The 17,402-nt window shown below is 28.8% G+C and overlaps 1 protein-coding gene across 1 annotated transcript in view; it reads right to left on the bottom strand.

Moving 5' to 3' along the window:
- Positions 1–6,064: 6,064 nt before the first annotated feature.
- Positions 6,065–17,402, bottom strand: part of LOC145254905 (uncharacterized) — a 535,560-nt gene continuing 524,222 nt past the window's right edge. The window contains exon 5 of the mRNA XM_080113846.1: positions 6,065–6,228. Coding sequence (XP_079969972.1) covers positions 6,079–6,228 — 150 coding nt within the window. The 3' untranslated portion in view covers positions 6,065–6,078. The remainder of the gene's footprint in view (positions 6,229–17,402) is intronic.

Genomic DNA, 17,402 nt, shown 5'->3' with positions numbered 1-17,402 from the left:
CCAACAACATTCCCCATGATGGTGATGGCATGAAATTCGGACAGAAGATCGGCAGAACTAAACATGTGCAATGTCTTTTTTTTAACGCACAATTCTTTTGCCATCTATCAACACTATTCCTTAAGGACAAATATTTCGAATTAGAATAACTATTAGCATGCGAGTCAGTTTCATTTTTTAAAAACTTATTATTTAGAAAGCTCTATTGAACCTTACCTATTTACACAATGCTTATAACAAACGTGATATATATATATATATATATATATATATATATATATATATATATGTATATATATATATATATATATATACAATGATAATAATTGTTCTAAGCATATTTCATTAAATAACACAAATAATTCCTGTTTACAAATTCTGGCTTGAATTCTGGCTAATCATAATAATTTTCTTCTACAAATATCCTAAAATCAGTTCGCTTTTGATTATCCCTGATGATGGATCCAGACGAATACGAAAGTACACATTTAAGAGTGATTATCTCAACTTTATGAACTAGCTCTTGCTTGAAGCAATAAAATTAAAAAGAATGTTGGAAAAGATCCAAAAAATATAACGTAGCCAGGAATTTTCGGTGTTATTCAATGATTATATATATATATATATATATATATATATATATATATATATATATATATATATATATACATACATGTATATATGTATGTATATATATATAATTAGAGAGATGGATATATAGTTCGATATATATAGTTATACACAAGCACAAATAGATACACGCACCTGCTTATACATCAGTTCCAATAATGATCATTTGTTTAAACTTTAGTGCAATTTTCTGTATTTTTAATCACAACCAATTTGGAATAAGGAATATTTCGTTTTCAAAGTATGGAATTACAATATACTTTTATTTAATAATATTTTGATGCGATTATAATATTTGGTTATCTTTACAGTTACTGTTTCCACGCCACTTCCGATTGGTTCTTTTGTTGTTTTTTTCTAAAATTTTATGTTATCTTTTATGTATTAAATTGTTAGATCAAAGTACAGAATAGATGAAGGAAACGTTTTTGAATGTACGGACAGGTTTTTCTAAACAATATCGTTATTATTTAGAAAAAAAAAGATTCTTTATGCTTATAACAAACGTGATATATATATATATATATATATATATATATATATATATATATATATATATATATATATATATATAGTAGAAATGGTAATTAATAAAAAACTGAAGAAAGCGCTTAATACTGTTGTAGAGCAAATATACGTTTTATTTTTTATTACCGTATTTTTCTGTTAAGGTACATTCTTGTTTCGGCTACACGACCGTTTTTTGGCCGTCATGTAGCTTCCTCAGACTTTTACAGAAAAGTCTGAGGAAGCTACATGACGGCAAAAAACAGTCGTGTAGCCGAAACAAGAATGTACCTTAACAGAAAAATACGGTAATAAAAAATAAAACGTATATATATATATATATATATATATATATATATATATATATATATATATATATATATATATATATATATATATATATATATATATATATATATATATATATATATACTATAATAATAATGAGCAACCGGAAGTGTAGTTGTAACAGTAATCGTAAAGATAACATATTTTAATGGATAATGGAAAAGTGATTGATGTTGTGATAGTTTTGCAAAGAGAGGAAAGGATTCGAACCTTTGCCAACACAGAGAAACAGCCATTGCCGACGTCGTTATTAATCACTCGCTCAACAGACCTGTCGTAAAATGTGATTTAATTCTCTTGTTTTTCGCGCAATAACTGTTTATTCTTTTTATTAAACCATGGCTGCATTTTCTTATCCAATCTTTCTGGAGTTCATATATTAGATCCATTGCTCTTTCTACGTCTCATAAAATCGGTTCTCTGTGTAGCTCTAAACATTTTCTCACACCTAAATTATCTCTAAAAATCTACTATCAAACCATGTATCGAGTATTGTTGTCATATTTGAGCTGGTGAATCTCTTTCTCATTTGAGGGGGGTTTCATAAAGGGCAGAAACATATCGGTAATTTGATTATATTAGCATCTGTATATTATTATATATATTATTCTTCTTCGCCGTAACCTCTCTTTCACAGACGTGATGTTGCTAGTCTCAGCCTTTTCTATAGATACTATTATGTCATGTGTTCTTGAGAACTGTCTGATCTATTCCCTGCTTCTTTTGTTCCAGCTCATTTGACTCGTTGGTCCAGTGGTCTTCATCAATTAGTTGGTCTAAAAACTCATAGCTTCTTATTCCAGTAACTTCTTTCCAAGAACTGCAAGATTATTGATCTTCTACCGTGTTGGCAAAACTGGTATTAAATGGACTAGCTATTTATTGTACGGATTGAAAACATTGAGAGAAAATCATTGCTGAAAACCGACGTCAGCTAAATAAAGCCTCTTTTTCTAGGAACAGGTTCGAATCCAGTACAGGGTGCATTTTTCTATTTGGAAATATTGTACATTTCTATCACGTAGAATAACGAAAACATGAGTACAAATCGAAAATAACATTACCCCCCCTCCCAAACGGGGAACTATGAATATTTTATTTTAAATATACAGAGTTACTTCGTTTTTTCCAAATAAATACAATCACCCAATAAAGCTAAATACGGTCGACTGACTTTTTCTGCGTTTAGTTTTATCCACGAATAATACAAAATAATGCTTCCCTTCTTATTAGTTCACATTAGTTAATTTTATTCACGAATAATACAAAATAATGCTTCCCTTCTTATTAGTTCACATTAGTTAATTTTATACAAATGCCAGAATATCTTTTGTCTAATGAAATACGGAAAAAATTTCCGTATTTCATCGGTTAGTTAAAGTCAATTATTAATTACTCAGACGCATTGCTATTGAGGTCTAACTTGGAAAATCCCACCTACTTAGGTTTTTGTTACTACAATAAATAATCATATATAGTTTAAATCTAACAAGAAATTTAATGGGATTATTAATTTAATGGGATTATTAATTTAATGGGATTATACAGAGTGTTCATTTATTTTATTTATTTGATCAGATAGAACATAATAAAATCTCTCCCTACCATTTTTTGCATTAATCTTATTTTCACCCGGAGTAGTATAACTGATAAAACGCGCCGAAAAGGTCTGCTGACGATCCACGTTTTTTATTTAACAAGTTTTATTTCCACCGTACTATAGTTGACTTTGTGGTATAATTATGGCTTTCTAGCAGAAAGTCGGCTTATGCGAGTCTGCGATATGTTACATTTAGATACTTTTCTGGGAATTTAAACTGCATTTTTTATGTTTATATTTTTTTATTTTTCTTAAATATTCAAAGCTTCTTTAGACTATATATATATATATATATATATATATATATATATATATATATATATATATATGTGTGTGTGTGTGTGTGTGTGTGTGTGTGTGTGTGTGTTAAAGACTCAGTGGGTTATGCAAATATTTGAGTTAATTTGATCGATATGTTATAATATGTTATATTGAAATGATGTAACGACATTAAATCGACAATGTACAAAATCTGTGAGTGGGTAAGTGCAACCGCACGTGTGTAAATGTGTGTACGTCATGACGTGTGCATGCGTGTGTCTGTATGTTTGTGTACATGTGACGATTTGTTTCTTTGTTTCGATTTCCCTTTTGTGAAAGTCTGACGTACTTAATTATACATACAGGGTGTCCATAAAGTTCGTGTGCACTTTAAAAAAATTATAACTTTATTTATATTTGCGATAGAAATAATCTGTAAAAAATGTTATAAAGTTTTATGTATTTAGTTTTAAGTATAGTTATTGAATAATTATTCACCACAAAATTCGTAACAATTTTTAGATAAGTAAAAAATAAGTAAAAAATATTTTCTTTTTTTTTTCAGAATCAATTTGATCCCATGGCTTCAATTGAGGAAAAAGTCAACTGTGCCCTTTGGTTGGCTGAATTGAAATCTACTATTGCTGTACAAAGAAAGTTTAGAATTGAATACAATAAAAAAGCGCCTCATACGAACACTATTGTTAAATGGATGAAAAAATTTAAAGAGACAGGCTCTGTCCATGATAAACCACGGTCTGGAAGGAAAGTTAAATAAAATTTCAATAAAAGCTTAAAAAATATAGATTTACTTCTTTCAAATCAATTTTACAGATTATTTCTATTCCAAATACAAATAAAGTTATAATTTTTTTTAAAGTGCACACAGACTTTATGGACACCCTGTATATATATATATATATATATATATATATATATATATATATATATATATATATATATATGTGTGTGTGTGTGTATGTATAAGTATGAGTATATATATAGGTGTATATATATATGTGTGTGTGTATATATAAGTATATATATATATATATATATATATATATATATATATATATATATATATATATATATATATATATATGAGTAGAATCAAAACCGAAACTATATGCACGAACCATAAAAGTAAGTCTCTACAATAATAATAATAATAATAATAATAATAATAATAATAATAATAATAAATTATGAACATGTTTTATGTGTACGTTTTATGCAGTTCCATTGATCGTCTAATTGTGAAACTTTAATTAATAAATTCTCAAGTGACGATACTTGTACGAGCCTAAATGTATGAACTTCTGATTACTGTACAAGGATAAAATGATATATATATATTTATATATATATATATATATAAATATATATATATATAATATAATATATATTATAATATACTAAAACTTAGTAGAATATAAAATTAAAGACATAATAAATACTTTGGAATGATAGTCTAAAAATTCCACATTACCATATCTCAACAATATCACAATAATATTTGCTGTTGTGAAAGTTTTGGAGAATGGTTACAAAATAATAATTATGTCATATAAGTTGTATTTTATTGCGTTATGATTCAGGGTCACTGTTTGACTTGTGTACTATTTATTGAATATAACGTGCAGTGTCCACTTGTATCATGATTTAGAATATTTCACATTTTTATTTTTATATAATTGAATCGATGTTTTGTCCATATTTTTAAAATTAAATGTTTTGAACTTTTTAATGTCATGATTGTTTAATTTTCAGTAAGGAGAAAATAATCAATTAATTTAATTATTTTGTTAATTTTTTAATTACTTAATTAAAAAACAATATATATATATATATTTATATATATATATATTAATTACTTAATTAAAAATATATCTATATATATTTATATATATATAAGCATGGCGCCCACATTTGTCAATATATATATATATATATACATATATATATATGTATATATATATATATATATACATATATTGACAAATGTGGACGCCATGCTTATATATATATATCTATATATATAAATATATATAGATATATTTTTTTTATATAAATATATATATAGATATTTTTTATATAAATATATATAGATATATTTTTTTAATTAAGTAATTAAAAAATAATATGTGTGTGTGTATATATATGTTTTTATATATATATATACACATATATATATTATTTATTTTCAGTGAATCTTATCTATATATTATTTAATATTTTCACCTGAAAAGATATCGAGCTTTTTCATGGATAGTTTTTTTGCAGTCTTGGTTCGACTTTATCCGACTTTGAAAAGTTATATACATTAATGTATACCTTATATAACAATAATTACACACACATATCTATATATTAAAAGATATGTTTCTCTCAATCTGTAACACAAAGAAAGAGAATTGGATAGAGAAATGGACAGACAATCAGACAGACAGACAGATAGATGGATAGATAGATAGATAGATAGAGAGAGAGAGAGAGAGAGAGAGAGAGAGAGAGGGAGAGAGAGAAAGAGAGAGAGAGAGAGAGCGAGAGCGAGGGAGAGAGCACATGAAACACTAAGCAAGGGATAAATGAAAAGGAGGAAATGTAGCGACGAAACTTGAAAGAAAGGAATGACGTTTCGGGAAACTTCTTCAAATTCATTTCTGGCCGTTTAAAAAAAAAAATAATAACAATACGACCCACATCGTTAGCCGCTTTCTTTTTTGTGGTTAAGAAGGGTCACCACACGGCAGAGACCATTTGTTTAGATTACGAAGCTTAATCAAAGTGCTGAAGCCTTTCGGTATCTTTTTGCAGACTTTCGTTTTCAGCTTCTGCCCACGGGACTTTCGCGACACGTATTCAACATGGAACACAGCCTGAAAGTGGAATATGGAAACACATTGAATTAATTTTATATCGACATTTATTCACTTGTAAAGTAATATAAACATTTAGAAGGAAAATATCCGTGTACCATGTTAAAATTATGACATATCATGCAAGAATTCATTAGAAAACAATGATTTTTCATCACTGTTCTTATTTTCGGATTTAGTCGAAATACCAATCGTTCGGCTTTTAATTGAAAGTACTTTTAAAGGTTTTTCAACCATGTCGAAAGATAAATCGGTCTCCCTTCATCCAAAATCGTATCCTGTCATAAAGGACAATATTAAGAATTGGACGGCGTTGAACTTCTATTAGCCTAGAATCCAGGTGGTGTATGATTTGAGCAAAATGCATTCTGAAGAGTTGTCAATTTAAGTAATATATAAAATATATACAAAAAAATGTGAAAAAAGAATCAAATAACATCAATCAAAAGAAAATAAAACTCATCATTGCATACTGTACAGATATTAGACAAGGTGCTAGTTCGCCTGAAAACCTCCATGGTTTTCTTTTTCATTTTCTCTTCTGGTGTGTTGTTGTCTCTCACATTAGCGACTGCTGAGTTGGCGAGAACTAGTTTACAATTATTAAAAAAAAACAACTCAAGCCACAAACTCGAGACAAAGAAAAGATTCTAACACATTATATATATATATATATATATATATATATATATATATATATATATATATATATATATATATATATATATATATATATATATATACTAGCTGTAACCGGCCACGCGTTGCTGTGGCTCAGTTTGTTAAAATGGAACACATTCCTCAAGAAAAATTGCATTTTGTTCGTTTATTTACTTTTATTATCTTTTGCAATTTTTTTAATCAATAAAAGTTGTTATTTTTTTCCCCCCAAAAAGATTAATTTTTTACCATAAATTGTTAGGTGAAAGTTTTTTTTTCAGGAAAACTTGCACTTTTTTTAAAAAGAAATTTGGCAGTAAACGTTTCTCTTTGAAAACGGAATTTTTATTATAAAAAGAACAGATGAATGCTTTACATGAACACTGTAAATAGTTATGTGAAAGTAGAGAAAAGTTTGATTTTTTTTAAAGAGAATGTACAAATTATTTTTTTAACAGATGTTCAGAAAATAAACAGAAAAATACTTCCATCATTAATTATGCAAAAAAAATAAATAAAATCTTGATTTAGTGTTTCAACATTATACTTATAAATTACGATAAAACTTGCTGAGTATGCGTTGTTTTACGGTTGTTGTAAAAATGGAACGGAAACTTAAATTTCGCTTCGTTTTAATCTTTCTTAATTTTTTAATTGTGGCCCCCCAAACGAATATAATCAAAACAGTAACATTCAACAATTGTACTTTATGTATATAAAACACAAAATATTAAAAAAAAGAAGTAAATAACGAAAGGGAAATAATTCCATTTTTAAACGAAAAAGTCAGTTTGGTATGTCTTTTTGTTATTTTTTACATAAGTCCAGCTTACCATTCACATTGGAAATGTCGACATTTATAGGTTGTCGGGTACGTTTACAACGAATAAACACTCCAATCTAGAAGATGTATCAGAATTTTTGTAGGAATTTTTGACACCCCTATCACGAAACTGCGAATAAAATATAAAAAACTCGTAATTTCTCTTTTAAAAGTGGGTTGTTTATTTTCTTTATGGATTATACTTCCAAAATAAACTATTAAAGTTGTTTTACAAGTAATAGAAATATATATATATATATATATATTTTTAAAAACAGTAATGAATTTTACGAACTTAATATTTTTCAATTTTTAAACTTTAAAAGATCTAGCAAAATTTTTCTATTAATTCTATTTTTACGATATTTTCAGGGTCAATGTGAAATTTTATGCTCTTTCCAACAAACCGAATATAATATTTTAGACAAATGTTTCTTTTTAATTCACGCCCCCCTTTTCAAGTGTCTATTAAAAAGTAAATAATTAATTTGCTCACCCAAGTTTTATATATCACAAATTGAAGAGAAAAGGTCAATAAATAATATATTCAAATTTAAAACAAAAAAGTAGTGTTTTTTTTTAGAAATTTACCTGTAAAGTCCGAAGTTTAAAAACTTTTTAAAAAAACACGTTGTTTGTTTTTTTGTTTTTTTTTAATGAAACCTTGGTCCTTGCTTCTTTAATTGAAAAAAAAATTAGGGCTTGAATTACATTTTTCGAGTAGTTATAAGCTTGGAAAGACAGGAGGTCGAATAATTCACGCCTCCCATTTTGAAATATCTATTAAAAAGTAAATAATTTACTCACCAAAGTGTTATATGTCACAAATTGAAAAGAAAAGGTCAATAAATAATATATTCAAATTTAAAACAAAAAAGTAGTGTTTTTTTAGAAATTTACCTATAAAGTCCGAAGTTTAAAACCTTAAAAAAAACACGTTGTTTGTTTGTTTGTTTTGTTTGAAAAAAATTAGGGCTTGAGTTACATTTTTCGAGGAGTTACAGCTTGGAAAGACGGGGTGGAATTATTCACTATGTTTCACGAAATTTCTGACACACCTACCAATCTACCCATGTTAAGAACGGCTTTCGGAATAGACACCCCTAACCTTGCCAGCATACCCGAAAAGCTATAAAAGTTGACGTGCCGAATGTGAACGATGAGTTGGACGTAATGTAAAAATGTACCGAATTTAAAAGGTAAATTTCCGTTCCATTTTTACAACAACCGTAAAGAAGAGCATTCTATGCAAATTTTACCTTAATTACTGTATTAATGCTATTTTTTTAAGAAAAAAAAATTAGGTTTGGCTATAAATTCCTAAACTCATTTCACCCTAAATAATTTAGGTGATTGAAATAGGAATCTAATTGAATCTTTAATTTCCTGAATAGTATGCGAGAAATTCATTTTTCTTCGAGTTATATCGAATTCATTAATACGGACTTGAGGGGCTTTTTTCGTAACGTTACTGTAAAAATTATTTTTTATTGTTACAAATTACGATGCTTTATTTATATAAGAAAAGCAAAAATAAATTCTTGCGGTTTTTATTTACTACTGAAAACCATAAATTTAGTAAAGGTATTCTTTGTTTAAACAAAATAAAACATTTTCACTAAGAGTTAAGTAAAATAATTAGTTCATTATATTCTGCGATCATTATTTGATAAATACTGAAATTTTCATTAAAATTGGTTAATTCCTGATTTTTGGTGAATTTTTAAGTAAAGGGAGGGGTCAAAATGTTTATACACTTTGAGTGTCGGCATTCATTTTGTCTGTACCTACCATTTTTCGATGAATATTTGATAGGAAAGCGACCACGTGTGGTTAATTTAAATTACATTTCAATCACATGGTTACATTATCAATAATCATGTGATTAAACCCATTGAAAATTTACCGATATTGTAAACACATTCTGTAGTGTTGAGACCAAAATATCCTTTTAGTGATGCAGTATTGGCAACTGAGATTTAAAAAAACCCGCGAGATCAGGAGAAATAAATGTCCAGAAAATCGCTAGATTTTTAACTTTTATCATCTGAAATTTTCAAAAATCGCTAACTCCCCCCACAAACTCCATATTTTAACTTCTTACCATAAAAAATTATAAATATAGTATATTCAATATATAAAATGTTCCGTGTTTTCTCACTATATGTTTCTGCAATTATATTGAAGCGGTTAGCTCCCCAGAAGGCTTACATATTTTATCAGTTAGTTTTACCTGTTTTTTCAGAGAGGGTATTTTTTTTGCAGGAAACAAATCATAAACTCAAACTTTTTATAATAAAAGTTAAATTGAAATATACTGCAAATTAAACATCACAATAATGGTGCAACATATTTTGAAATTAGAAAAATAAAAAAAACAAAAAACTTTGTTTTAGCATGTTAAAAGTATTTAGGTTGGTAGATAATTAAATTCTACTGTATTGGTATAAGTTTTTTGTTTTTGCTGTTGTTTCTTGTTTTTTACAATTTTCGACTAAATACTTCTAAATTAAGCGGGGTTGCTTAGATCGTATTTTAAACTTAATTCGGAGGTTGGAATGCCCCCCACCTAAAATGTACTTGGAAAAATCGATTTTATAGCGAGATTTAAGAATGGTTAGCCGAAAAAAAGGTGAAAAAGAAAACAAATAATCAATAAATAATTGTTACCAAAGGCAATAAATGCTACTTTTTTTTTTTACTTACATGAATGAGTTTATTTTATGTTTTAAAGTATTTTCAAGCGCTTTTCTTTATTTTTTAATCTAAAATTGCGGGTGTGTTGGTACCAAATATCTCCAGGGTTTCTAGAATTCCCCGCAAGATTGCAAACGAAATCTCCAGATCTAGCAGGAAAACCGCTAAATTGAAGACACTGGTCACGTGTCAGGAAGCGGTAATAAATAATTGTCCCTAAATAAAAAAAAAGGCCTATCGGTACAAAGAAAACCACCTATTCATCATAGAAAAATTTAGTATAACGTTATAATTAAAAAGAAATATATAAAAACACACATGGATATAGTAAACATATTATACCAAAACGAGGAAGCCATCCGTCCAGTGGTTTTTTAGACTATTAATTGCGAACGAACCAAGAGTTACATTTATATATATATATATATATATATATATATATATATATATATATATATATATATGGTGCAAAATTTTGTTGAAAATTCAAAAACTCACGTTTTCTTTTTTATAACTTTCGTTTATTCTGCACTATATATGCTCTGTCCCTATTAAATAGACACATTGAGCTTAACTCAAAATTAACGGTGAATGGTTTTAAAATAACAATCTAGACCCGTTAAACGAAAACGGTATACATTGAAAGTAACGACATTTCAAAAACAAACTTAAGTATATATATATATATATATATATATATATATATATGGGCGTGTATGTGACACCTTCGAGGGAAACAACCATCTAAGCGCTTACGTCCACATCTACGTCTTCTGTTGAGGCCGTTCCGATCATCAATCTGCGTTTAACTGTCATAAACTGTAAACTGTCGTCAACTGTCACAAACTCAAGACTGTCCGTAAATTGTTCCTGTTATAAAATGTCGCAAAATTCACTGTCATTCAAAAAACTGTCTATAAATTATCTCTAAATATATCGACCTGATGTTCAATTGCTTGTCCCAGCCCCTTGGCAAACCTTGATTAACAATCCTATTTCAGATGGCTTTGTGTGCCTTGGTAAGCAACTTCTTCTCCATTGCTTTTCTACTAAGCTCACTTCCTATAACTTTGTGCTGCTGATAAACTTATTTCCTCTCTTTTGTTATGTTTTTCCTCTTTTCTTTTTTTGTTTTTACTCCCTAACACATTTTTTAGGAGGGCGGTTTCGATAGTATCACGCAAGGTGGCCCGGAAGATGATTTACATCTACTCGCAGTGGAGGAACAATTAATACAGCAATAAAAAACATATCTACATTCAGTTTATTAACATTAAAACAGCAAAACAATAAAACAGTGGAACAACACCTTTGCATTGATAATATTCTTTGTTCTCCCTACTATCGACCCTTATTCACTACCTTCTCATATCTATTTGCGGAGAGAAAAACAAGAAGAAATAAGGTGTTGCTTATTTGAAGGATTAGATTGAACAATATGGCTGAGGATGAACTTGTAGATATTAAGGAATGAGATAAACAACTGATAGGTCGGATCGAGCCTCTTCGATCTTCTATCTATTCGACGTGGAAGAATTGCTCAGCCACCAGGATTCTGTCCGAAGACATCACAGGTCGCGACCCAAGGCCTACAGATGATCCCATTTTCGATTTTTTCTTTTATTCCTTTGCATAGGGTTTTATTCGGCGAATTCGTGACTCTGTCGACAAGGCAAACACAAAAACAAGCTATAAATAAATAAATATTTGGAGATCTGCTAAAATTGAATCACACACACATAACTGATCTTACAAAAGGGTTGATATGCCGTAAAACAAAACCATAAACATAATTATGTTTATGGTTTTGTTTTACGGCATATCAAGCCTATTTTTTTGTTTTACAACATATCAACCCTTTTTTTTTGTTTTACGGCATATCAACCCTTTTGTGTTGTACTTTATTCTCAACAACAGAGAACAAGTAATAGACCAATACAATACAGGATTTGTACAGAGTGGTCTGAAAGTCTTGGTACCCATACCAAAATATATGAACAATAGAGGAACAACTAATAGAGCAATACAAAGCATGTATGTTGGATTCAATTTTATTTCACTTTACAATCTACTAATTTTAAAGTGAAATTAAATTGAATCCAAGATACATGTTTAAAATGTATAAGAACAATAAAAACAATGGAAACACAAGAATAAAAGAAAAGAACAGAATTCGGTTTATTCACTTTCATGAACAGTATCACACATCAAGAAGGTCTGTATAAACATCATGATTTTTGTGGCACAAAATGATGATGCACCATGAGCTGCGTGATCTTTTAAATACTTGGGGATATGCTAAAATTGAATCACACACACATAACTGATCCTACAAAAGGGTTGATATGCCATAAGACAAAACCATAAACATAATTATGTTTATGGTTTTGTTTTACGGCATATCAACCCTTTTTTTGTTTGTTTTACGGCATATCAACCCTTTTGTGTTGTAATTTATTCTCAACAACAGAGAAACAAGTAATAGACCAATACAATACAAAACATGTATCTTGGATTCGATTTAATTTCACTTTAAAAACAGTCAAATGCATTAAATTGAGAAGTAGTCAACCACCTCAGCAAAAATAACCTTCTTAGCAACATGCAATATGGTTTCCGTTCTGCTAGATCTACAGCAGATATGACTATGGTTAAATCTCATAGAATTAGCGAATTTCTTGACGGAGGCTTCCTTTCTAGGGCAATTGCTCTAGATATATCTTTTTTCTTTTTTTAAAGCATTTGATAGGGTATGACATAAAGGTATGGTATAGCTGGAAATGTTTTCTCAATTATTAAATCATTTCTCTATAGTATGAGCAAAATTTGGTGGAAGGATTTGTACAGAGTGGTCTGAAAGTCTTGGCACCCATACCAAAATATATGAACAATAGAGGAACAACTAATAGAGCAATACAAAGCATGTATGTTGGATTCAATTTTATTTCACTTTACGATCTACTAATTTTAAAGTGAAATTAAATTGAACCCAAGATACATGTTTAAAATGTATAAGAACAATAAAAACAATGGAAACACAAGAATAAAAGAAAAGAACAGAATTCGGTTTATTCACTTTCATGAACAGTATCACACATCAAGAAGGTCTGTATAAACATCATGATTTTTGTGGCACAAAATGATGATGCACCATGACTGTTACGAAAATATTTTTCTATCGATTAGTGTCACTTTTTAGTAGAGTTAACGAGATTTTCGAATACTGGAACAAAAGATAAACGCGTATTTATATTTTATAACAAGATCTTCGGACTTTCATGTGGACTTGTAAAGGCTTCGAGAACCGACTTTGCATAAATATATATAAATAAGAACTTTATTTCTTCATTCATTCGTATGAATTCATTCATTCATTAATATATATATATATATATATATATATATATATATATATATATATATATATATATATATATATATACCAACAAAGGAGGTTTTTAGCTAATGAATTTAAGGTCAGCCGCAATCACCGCCTCAATACGATTCCGGAACTGGGAGCATGCCTTTTTCACAAGCGCCGGCGGGAGCTTCGTGAATACTCTGCAGATGGCGGCGATCAGGCTGACTTTCGTATTGTGAGAGGTCATGTTCTCGACGTATGACACAAACGAAGTAGTCCAGCGGGTTCAAGTCGGGGGAAGAGGGGGCAGTGAGAGAAGTCAGTGGTGGAGGGGGTGAGTGAGAGAGTGGATCACTTTGGACTTGTGAGCCGGCGCTGAGTTCTGCTGCTACACCCAGTGTCTGTCAGCGGCCAGCTAATGGCAGCAGGTGATCACCATCCTCTTCAGCACATCCAGGTACACTTTGGTGTTGACTTTCAAGCGAATTTCGAAGATGTGAGTTGGCATAATGTGGCCTTCACTTGAAACAACACCAAAGACCATAACGGTGGGCAGAAACTCCATTTAGTTGTGCCCTCAAATGTTTAACCATCCGGATTTGCATTTTGAGGGTGCTGGCAATGGTCCTGTTGTCATAACTTGGATCGGTAGATAGCGTGAGTTGTACAGCAGCGCATCCCAAACTTGCTCGTTGAACATTGTGTCACTTTAAGACATTATAGAAGGCCCCTATCGTTCTTGAGATTGGTAAAACTGACCAACTAGTAGATGGTCTACATAAAAACTGGTTTTCCTCACACGGAAATGGAACTATTTCGTCTTTTAAATTCAAATAGGAAGTTAGTTATTTCTTTAATTTTTCCATCACTACTTTTGTTATTATTATTATTTTATTATTACAAAAATATTAATATTATTTTATTATTACAAAAATAATAATAAAATAATAGTAAAATAAAATAAAATAAAATAATAATAATAATAATAATAATAATAATAATAATAATAATAATAGTAATGAAAAAATTAATAATAACATAAATAAAAATAACAGTAATTGCAATAATAATAAAAAAATAAATGTGATAATATTAAAGATAATACTAATGATGAAAATGATATTAGGATAAACAATAATAATAAAAATAGCAATAATAATAAACACAAAAATAATAATAATAATGAATATTAATATTAATCTTAAATGTAGAAATAATAATAATAATAATAATAATAATAATAATAATGACAGTGACATCTATCTCTATATCTATAAAAGTGAAATTGTCGGTGTGTGTGTGTGTGTGTGTGTGTGTGTGTGTGTGTGTGTGTGTGTGTGTCCGTGTGTGTATATTTCTCTACCAAAATACTCTACAGACTCGAGATTTGACATAAAGAATATTGAGGGTTCAGAAAATCTTTTTGATCGGTTTTCGGCCAGAAATTTGGCTTTCTGAGGGTCAAAGTTCAACGATTTGACCTTTTAAAACTCTATCAAATTCCTCCACCAATTTTGGGTCTAAACACTTGAAATTTCAGAGGTAGGTTACTTGGACATGGATCAAACTTTTTAATTTGATTTGAGCTCAAAACAATAAATGTTAAGGAGACCAAAATCAGGGTCAAAGTTAAAAGAAATTTGATCTCAGTGGTCTCTACCAAATTACTCAGCCAATTTTTGGTCTAAATATTTGAAATTTTACGTAGTGTATTCAGACACAGGGCAAGCTTTTAATCGTGTTTTGGCCGAAAATATGGCTGCCAAAGAATAAAGTTATAAAGATGTTACCTTTGCGATTTCTAGCAAACTATTCAACCAATCTTGGTCTAAATATTTGAAATTTTACATAAAGGGTATTCAGACATGCAGCAAGGTTTTTAATGAGTTTTGGGCGAAAATTTGTTTGCCAAGAGGTCAAAGTTGAAAGAGTTGACCGTTTCAGACTCTACCAAACTCCTCTGGCAATTCCGCGTCTAATCACTTGAAATTTTAGATGTAGGTTTCTTTGAACGTGAGTCAAAATTTTTAATATATATATATATATATATATATATATATATATATATATATATATATATATATATATATATATATATATATATATATATATTCACTGTATTAACAAAACCAAGACTTCAAATAAGGAATTGATAGCAACAAAAAGTGTATTTCATTGTAAGTTACAATAGAAAATCAAATAATATGTAAAATGCGACGATATTGTAATTTTTATTGAGCATTTGTAAACAAAGAGAGACTTTTTCACCGATTTTTTTTTTATTTATGAACTCTTATCCTCATAGTTGTTGTTTCACGACGGTTCAGCTAACTATTCTACTGGCCTTCGTCACGTGGTTAACCGCGACACAATTGGAATGCTGAGTCTCTTAATTGGATCCTCAGTCATTATTGCCTTCCACAGTTATTGTCTCAACACGTTTTGGTCAACTAATTCTCTGGTCGGCTTTTGGTATGATTGAAACCGATATCTTAACATAATGCTCACCTGAAACCATAGAGATCCAACCTATCTATCCACTGCGCCACTACTTTATTTAATGTAACAAAGGTTTATGATATTAAATTAATAAATCTTTAACATTATATATAAAAAAAGAAGGAAAATGCAACGGTAATTGCAAAGGAATTGTAATTAACAAATGTAACAATTTAAGTTAATTTTTATTAAAAGAAACAGCGACGATATTTTCTATTTTACATAACACATTCTCCCTGATATAATCCAGTATTCTTGGGAATAAGAAATCGAAAAATAATCAGAGATCCCCCAAGAAGAAATAAAATAATAAAAAAGATAATGACGACTAGTTTTCAACTTAGATAAAATAAGAGATCGCGACCATTTTTACTTCTCTGTATTAAGTTTTGCAAAATTCAGTTTCAAAGTGGGGAGGAAAAGAAAAAAGAAAAATATTGTGATATTCTAAGACGAAATAAAGATCAAGATTTAAATAATATTAAGAAGATAATCAAATAATTAAGATAAAAAAGGAAAACAAAAACCATTTATTTTTAAGTACATATAACTATGTACAATCATTTACTTACCTGACGTTATCGTTTTCTATTTCATCGTCGCATTTTTATATAAAAAAGACTTTGTTACATTAAATGAAGTACTTGAAAAAATCATTTCCTTTTTACAATTCTAAGTAAAATAGAATTACCCTCTTAGAACAGTGAGTATAATTCCGTTATTAAAAAAATATATATTTGTTCATGAAACTTACTTTACATTGAATTTTTTTTATTTCTTTGAATTTTTATTTTCGTAATGTTTCATAAACATTATTTATTATTTATCCATTGTAGCTTCTTTGAAACAACAAAAGAATATTGTTTTTATTTGTTTCAAATAATTGTTACTGAAATATTATCGAAATAACAACATTTTTTCATTGAGAAAAAAAAAATAACAAAAATAAAAAAAATAAAATCACGAAACTTTCGTTCGGTATCTTTAACGTTTTACATAAACAGCCCTGAAAATTCCGACGATAGCATGGTCCTTATTCTGCACAAGTAGCTAAATGTGCTTGCATATATTTTGTAAATTTGATCTGTATTTGATACATTTCATTTAAGTCAGAGAATATAGCAGATGCTACCA

Source organism: Euprymna scolopes, chromosome 30 (genome assembly GCF_053919585.1).
Source record: "Euprymna scolopes isolate OS-2025 chromosome 30, ASM5391958v1, whole genome shotgun sequence".
In the NCBI taxonomy this organism is placed as follows: Eukaryota; Metazoa; Mollusca; class Cephalopoda; order Sepiida; family Sepiolidae; genus Euprymna; species Euprymna scolopes.
This window is presented reverse-complemented; position numbering and strand designations above follow the sequence as displayed.